General features: G+C 57.7%; 1 protein-coding gene across 1 annotated transcript in view; it reads left to right on the top strand.

The window, feature by feature from the left end:
- LOC311167143 (uncharacterized protein C6orf132) overlaps positions 1 to 5,743 on the top strand; it is a gene marked incomplete at its 3' end in the record, with an annotated part of 33,881 nt that extends 28,138 nt beyond the window's left edge. Inside the window, exons 4-6 of the mRNA XM_084227974.1 lie at positions 1,626 to 3,148; positions 3,329 to 4,944; positions 5,626 to 5,743. Of these exons, the coding sequence (XP_084084100.1) occupies positions 1,626 to 3,148; positions 3,329 to 4,944; positions 5,626 to 5,743 (3,257 nt within the window). The remainder of the gene's footprint in view (positions 1 to 1,625; positions 3,149 to 3,328; positions 4,945 to 5,625) is intronic.
- Between the last annotated feature and the right edge of the window lie 1,639 nt (positions 5,744 to 7,382).

Below are 7,382 nucleotides of genomic sequence, written 5' to 3' on the forward strand. Positions count from 1 at the left end.
ATGTTGGTTTCCCCCCTCCTTCTCTCTCAGGTCTTTCTTTGGAGGTCGGGCAGCCAGGTGGAGCCCTGCAGAGCTGCACCTTCCTCAGATTTGTTAGGTTCTGTGGTGGGAACTGAGCTCCTAAGAGAGCCATACCCAGGCCTCTAGCTGTCTGCAGACTCTAGGGAAGGGGCTGGGGGGGCTTGGCCCAAGAAAGGAGGGATATGAGCCCAGGCCAGGTTGCTCAGTTGTGAGCCCAGGCTCAGGTTGCTCTCCAGCACCCAGGCTTTCCAGATCACCTGCACACACTTTTACTCCATGCACATTCTGTATCTATTCCAGAAGTCCTCTGAGGAGGAAAGCTGGGTTCTTGGTAGTCTGGGTCTTTAGAAAGCAGGAGTTACTCGTGTAAACTGCCCCTTCCAGATTTCCTGAGAAGGTCCCTAGTTCCCTGCCCCTCATCCCTGAGTTCCTATCTCTTTCCCACTTACACAGGCTAAAGAGTTCAGCACTAGGGGTAGAAGTTAAAAGGTTCTATTCATCAGTGCTGCTACTGCAGGCCTGACACTGTGAGAGCCCTTTGCATGGGTTTGCAGGAATTCTTTAATCCTCACAATAGTTTTATGAGATCAGCACTGACACTATTTTTAAAAAAAAAAGATTTATTTATTTATGCATACAAGAACTGAGGTGTAAGCCAGAGCTGCAGGGGGTGAGAGGATTCACTAGAGACAGAGTGAGAAGCAGAACTGGCAGATCTACTGAAATACACTGCTGAGGGGAGCAGCGGGCGAGGCAGGAGAGGTCTGCTGTGCCATGTGGGTTGCTCCCTGGCCGGCTGGGTATCGAACTCATGCTGCAGTGACTGGCGATATCTTGATAGCGCTGTCTTTAACACGTGTGCCACCAGGGAGGCCCCAGTACTGACACTATTTATACCCACTTTCTAGAAGATAAAACTGAGGCCCAGCAAGGTTCATTAGTGTGTCTCAGGGCACACATCTGGTGAGTGGCAGAGCTGGGATTTGGACCCTGCTTTTCTGACTTTGTACCAGTCAAAGTCTGTGTGAGGGACAGATGGCGCACTCAGAGATGATGGAAAAGAGTATAGTACAGGGATGACATACAGGGGGGTGAGCAGGGTTAGAGGACCAAAATGGACAGTGATGTCCCAGGAGCTATAGTGGAGGCTGCTAATGTCCCTGAGCTGTGGGGAGAAGTGCTAAGGGACAGGAGCACAGTCCCTGCCACCCTGTGACCCGCCTCTGATCTCCTGCCAGGGGCTCCCAATGACTGAGCCAGCTTGTAGCCAGAGGGATGGGTGTCCAGGTACAGAACTGGGCGGAGAGAGAAGGGCGGTGTGCCTCGTGGGAGAGACTGGGGAATATTCAGTACAGGCTCCAGGCTATGTCAGGCAGGCTGGAGCGCCTCCCTAGAAAGAAGCAGAGCCCAGGACAGCTTGGGAGACTGGAGACATTCCTACTCCCTCACTTGGCGTTGGGGAGTAAAGGCAGGAAACCAGCCAGTTATTCTCTTGGCTGCCCCCTACCCCACCCACGCTCCCCATCTTTGCTCTGGGAACACGGAGCTCAGCAAGGCTGGTCAGCCTCATTGCGGTCCTCATCTTTGCTTCTCCCTTCTTCCAGGTACTGGCTCGCTAGTCAACGGCAACCTCCGGCTGTACAGTTCTGTGGGTGACCTAAGGCCTGGGCACTATGGCCAGGACCTACTCATCCCCCCACCTCCTCCAGGCCCAGCTCCAGGGCCACCCTCAGATATTTCACAGTCCCGAGAGGAGTCCCCACCACCACCTCCACCCTCTACAGCTCCTCCGCCACCTCCCCTGCTACTGGAACCCCCACCACCACCTAACACGGCCCCACCTCCACCCCCAATGTTGGGGGCTTTATCCCCCCCATCTGCTCTTCCCTCCTCCCCAACCACTCCCACCCCTCCTGACTTCATTCCCCCTGCCCCACCCTTGACCATTCTAGCCCCACCCCCACCCCCTTTACCAGCTCCAGCACCCCCAGTTCCAGTGTCTCCTCACACAATGGGGACTCACCTCTTTCCCCCTGGGGGTGTTACCAAGTGGAAATCAGAGGTAGCACTGAATGGCAGGCAGCCAGAAGCCTCTGGGACCAGCCCCCCCAGGAGCCCTGCTGAGCCAAAGGGGAGCCCCCTGGGACCTAAGCCAGAACCCCACCTCACCTTCCCCCGTTCCTTCAAGGTGCCTCCCCCAACCCCTGTCAGGTCTTCATCCATCCCAGTTCAGGAAACACAAGAGGTTCCTTCAGAGGAAGAAGGGGCCACCAAGAAGGGCCCCAGCCGACTTCCATTGCCCCCTAGCTTCCACATCCGTCCTGCATCGCAGGTCTACCAGGACAAGGCCCCTGAGTCACACGGCCCCCGGGAGCCCAGGACTGTGGCGCCAGCTAGTCCACAGCTGGACAAGTCCCAGCCCTGGACAAAGGAACAAGCTAACACTCCACCCCCAGCTCCTCCCCTGCCTCCTCCTGCACCCCCACTGCCTCCCCCAGCACCTCCCCTTCCCCCGGCTGCCCCTCCTTTGCCTTCTGCGGAGAAGGTAATCCCTCCACCTGCTATGCTTACCAAAAAACCCAAACCCAGCTCTCCTGCTCCTAAGCCCCAGCCCAAACCCGATCCCCCTAGTCCAGAGGATACGGGTTCTTCAGCGCCTGTGGATTTGTGGGACCCCAGCCAGATGGCAAAGCTGCGGAGCGAGCTGGCAGCCTACCTCTGTGGCTCTAGGAGAGAGGACCGATTCGTCAATCACCGGCCAGGCCCAACGGTGGCATCTCAGGAAAAAGAGGACAAGAAGGACCCCAGTCCACCAGAAAAGAAGGCGCCCCCAAGCCTGCCAGAGGAGGAGACTCCCCCAAGGGTTCCTGAGAAGAGTCCCTGCAACCTACCAGAGAGGGAGGCCACAACAAGCTTGACCCTTCCCCCTGTGGACTATATCCCTCAAGACTCCCCAACTCCAAGTGTCCGGCAGATCCGGAATAAGCTGGAGGCCCGGTTCTCCTCATCAGCAGAGAAGGAAACCAAGCCCAGCATAGGGTCTCTACCTCCCAAACCTCGGTCTGAGGGGGATAGAGTCTTTGTAAACAAGACTGACAATGGCAAGTTCTCCAACCCTGTGACCAAGGCTGACAACGACAAGTTCTCCAACCATGTGACCAAGGCTGACAACGACAAGTTCTCCAACCCTGTGACCAAGGCTGACAATGGCAAATTCTCCGACCCTGTGACCAAGGCTGATAATGACAAGTTATCCAGCCCTGTGACCAAGACTGACAATGGCAAATTCTCAAACTCTGTGACCAAGGATCCTCCACCTCTAGCCACTTTTCCTCATACAACCACACCACTCCAGTCCAAGGCCACACCTGGGCCAGTCACACCACCCAAGTCCGTAACTGGACCAGCTACACCACCCAAGGTGACAGCTGGGCCGTCCATACCAACCAAAGCCTTGAATGAATCAGCCACATCACCCAAGGTCACCCCTAGGCCAGCCATGGCACCTAAGGCCATGCCTGCACCTGCTGTATCGCCCACTGCCACAATGCTGCCCACCACACCGTCCCAACTGACAACAGGAAAGAGCCTAGTGGGAACTAGGCCATGGGAGAAACCAGAACCTCAAGAACTTGCAGTGCCCTCCCTGCCAGAGGCAGAAGGGCGCCCCTCAGAGGACAGAAATTCTCCCACACCTGCTGTCTCATCTCCAGCCCTCCCCCCCAAGATATCCCCTGGCCGAGAAGAGGGGACATTTCTCTACAAGACCCATCGCAGCCAGAACAGCCCCAGCCGAGAAGTTGCTGTGGTTATGCCCACTGTGGCCAGAGGAGACGCTGCTTGGGTAGGGGAGCCCATGGAGGTGAAGGACCCCCAGGGGCTGCCAGCCAAACCCTCAGCCTCAGCCCAGCCTTCTGACGAACTCCTCAGGCATCCGGTGACGGGGGAGGTGGTAGAACGGGGCTCCCCGATGGCCCTGCTCCTCGCAGCCAGACAGAGGGCACAGAAAGGGAGGTCTGGAGGGGCTGCCCTGGGCCCATCCTCCCTGCCAGGGAGTCTCCGTGGCCACAGCCGCCAGCCAGAGGCAGCTTCTGACAGCATCTTCTACAAGGAAGGCCGGCCCAACTCCTTCACTGTGGTCCCCAAGGTACCTAAGGAGGCTGAGAAGGACCCCCAGCTGGCCTTGTCAGCCCAGCCCCCAGGAGCCAGTCAATGGAAACCTCAGCCTCCAAGAGACCCAGAGCCCAGACACCCACATAACTGGCCAAAGGCCCCGGCCCAGGCCTCTGCGGCCTGGGAAAGACCCTCCAGCCTCCCGCAGGGCCGCCCGCTGCCCAAGTCCTTCTCGTCCCCTCCTTCTCCTTCCTACAAGAGGGAGGAGGACGGCGAGGATCAGGAGTTCAGCTTTGAGGTCATCCCACCGCCCCCAGAGTTCAGCAGTGACCCCGAGCCCCCGGCCCCGGCCCTCCAGTATCTGAGCCGCCGGAGCTCCCCTCCGCGGAACAACTTCTCCAACTTGCGGCAGCCGCTGGACGCGAGCCCCGCGGCCTCAGCGGCCCGCAGCTACCCCCGTTTTTCAGGGGGTGCGTTCTACGGCCGGGCCGGAGGCCTGGATCGCTTCTCGGGCGGGGGTCGCTCGCTCATCAAGAAGCGGCTGTACGTCGGGGAGCCACACCGCAGCCCCGGGCTGCCCCCCGGCGGCACGGGCCGCAGCATGAGCACCCCCAACTGCTTCGGGCCGCAGCCCGGAGGGCCCTTCGTCTCGCCGGGGGGCCCCGAGATGCGGCGCGTCAACTCGGCGGGCCGAGCGCCCCCCGGCGGCCTGCACGCGCGCAGGCAATCCCTGGAGGGCGCCGCCCGAGGAGAGGCCAAGTACAAGGCGTCAGGCGGCGGCGACTACGCTTTCGGCCCCTCCAATGGCAGGTGAGCGGGGCCGCGGCGGTGTGCAGCCGGGGGAGGGGGAGGCCCTGCGCGGGGACCACAGAGGGGCTGACCCGGCCGTGGTCACCAGTCAGAAGATTCCCGCCTTGGTAGCTGGCAGGCTGAGGAAAAGCCGGAGGTTCCCTCGCCCTTCTCCTCGCCACACTCGCCTTTTCCACCAGCAAGCCCTTGTCTCTCTGCCCCGTCTCAGGGCGTCAGGCTAAATGTGAGGTGGCAGGGATCTAGTGATCCTTGGGTGCTGGGATTTCCCAGCCACAGAGAAGAATCCAGACCCAGGCTAGGGGGTTAGGCTGTATATTGGGTGTTAGGCTGTATATTGGGTGTTAGGCTGTATATTGGGTGCTAGGCCTGTATATTGGGTGTTAGGCTGTATATTGGGTGTTAGGCCTGTATATTGGGTGCTAGGCCTGTATATTGGGTGCTAGGCCTGTATATTGGGTGTTAGGCCTGTATATTGGCCAGCAGGGCCCAGGCGGGAGGGGAGCCCTGCAGTGGTGAGTCAGTTCTTGTGGAGGAGCATCCCCCCTGGGGCTGATACGCTGGGCTGGTGGGGCAGATCCCCGTAGTGCTGAGCCATCTCTTTTTCTGTTGTGCCCTGGGGGAGACGGGAGGGCTGTTGTTAAGCAGCTGCAGGTATTAACCTCACTTCTTTCCTGCTGCCAGGTCTCCCCACAGCACCCCTCACTATGGAGGCGCCATCAACACCTTCACCGTCAGACCGGGGACCCGTCACCCCATCTCCTACGCCTACTCTGGGACCCATCGGAAAGCCACGTCCTGAGCCCAGAGTTCTCTCAGCTCTACTCCAAGGGGTCGAATCTTGGCACTTGTTTTTGTGGGGGTGGGAGGGATGTGGCAGGTGTTAGGCAGCCTGAGCAGACATGCAGGAGTTTTTGTTCCTCGGACACTGACAGACGGACAGCGAGTGAGAGGCAGTGGCCCCAGAAGATCAAGGGTGGGCTTCTGTTTCCCAAAGCACAGCTGTGGCTGTGGACATTCTGCCGGTGGGAGTGGGCTGGGGAAGGAGGGAGGAGAGGACCTGGAGCCCGAATTTCCGCTATCTGATACTATTTGCTTTAGCAAGACTTATTTAAAGCAGTTTTACAAGCATGACCTACTGAGCAGGTTCTAAAAGCCAGGGGTGGGGAAGTAACTGAATGGGAGTCCACCAGGATGGCCCTGGTTGCCTGTCTATGGGGGGGGTAGAGGGCGCTATAGGTTGATCTCTTTAGTCTCCACTTGTCGACTATTTGCCACCTCAAGAACTGATGCACAGAAACCACATTGGGGGACCAGAGAGATGTATGCAGCACACGTAGAGAAGATATACCGGATCCGAGCACATTGTGTTGGCCAAAGGCAGGGCTGGGGGGGTTGATGGTTCACTTCTCCCTGACCCTGACCCGTAGCCACAGGGAGGCTTAGTGAGAGACATGGCAAGTTTAGAATGGGAGACATTCCCAGACAGCCATGATTTGGGGGATAGGACCAGAGGAGCCAGAAAGCCTGAGGGCTTGACACTAAAGGCCTTACATGGCCAGGTTCCATATGGGATTTGGAGGAGACATTATTCCCAACACCTCTCCCAATCTTGATACTACAGATCCCTAATATTATTGAGTCTTAAAATGTGTAACCAAGATACCAGAAGGCCTTGGAGAGTAGAAGGCAGCAGAGAGGGGAATAGAGGCCTGAGAAGAGGCCGCCAGTGGGGAGTGTGTTTTAGAAAGTCAGGAGTGACAGGACCCATTCGGAGCAGGGGGCCTATGAGTAGGGTGACGATGCTAGCTCTGCCTGGGCAGTCTGGGTTTATGCCTGTTTGTCAGTGAATTTGATGCCGCTCCATTTTGGCTTTGGCTGACATGGTCACCAATCATATTAGGGCATAATATTCCTTAGTCTGTGCCCCGTCTTCAGGTCCTGTGGGGCAATAACTGAATTTCTGGGACCAGACTAAGCCAGGCTGCCTTGGTAAGAAGGAAAGGCAGGGCTCCTCAGAAAGCAACTGCTAGGGAGCAGCCAGAAAGCAGTTCCCTTTTAGGGCACAGTGTCAGGCCTCTATGATCAGTGGTGACAAGCCAGCCAAAAGGACAGCAGGGGAGAGAAAGTGTGCAAGGGTGGTAGGTACCCCGATGGGGCAGGATCTGGTCACTGGTGTTCAAGAAGCAAACCTCACCCAATGCCAGCACTGGCTCTATATATGTGTGTATTAGCCCTGGACATTGTTTTATAAGAGAGTCCATTAATTTATCTGCTGCGTTAAGGCTGGAGAGGTGGGACATGGACTCCCAGCTGCACATCGCTCTGGGCAGGGAAGAACTGGCTCTCACTTGGCTTGGGAAATAAACAGGCCAGTTTGGTCTGGTCTCTGGCTCTGTGGCTGTGGATTGATGACTCCAAGCTATGGGAATGTGGGGAGG

This window comes from Talpa europaea, assembly GCF_964194135.1.
Source record: "Talpa europaea genome assembly, chromosome: 2".
NCBI lineage: Eukaryota > Metazoa > Chordata > Mammalia > Eulipotyphla > Talpidae > Talpa > Talpa europaea.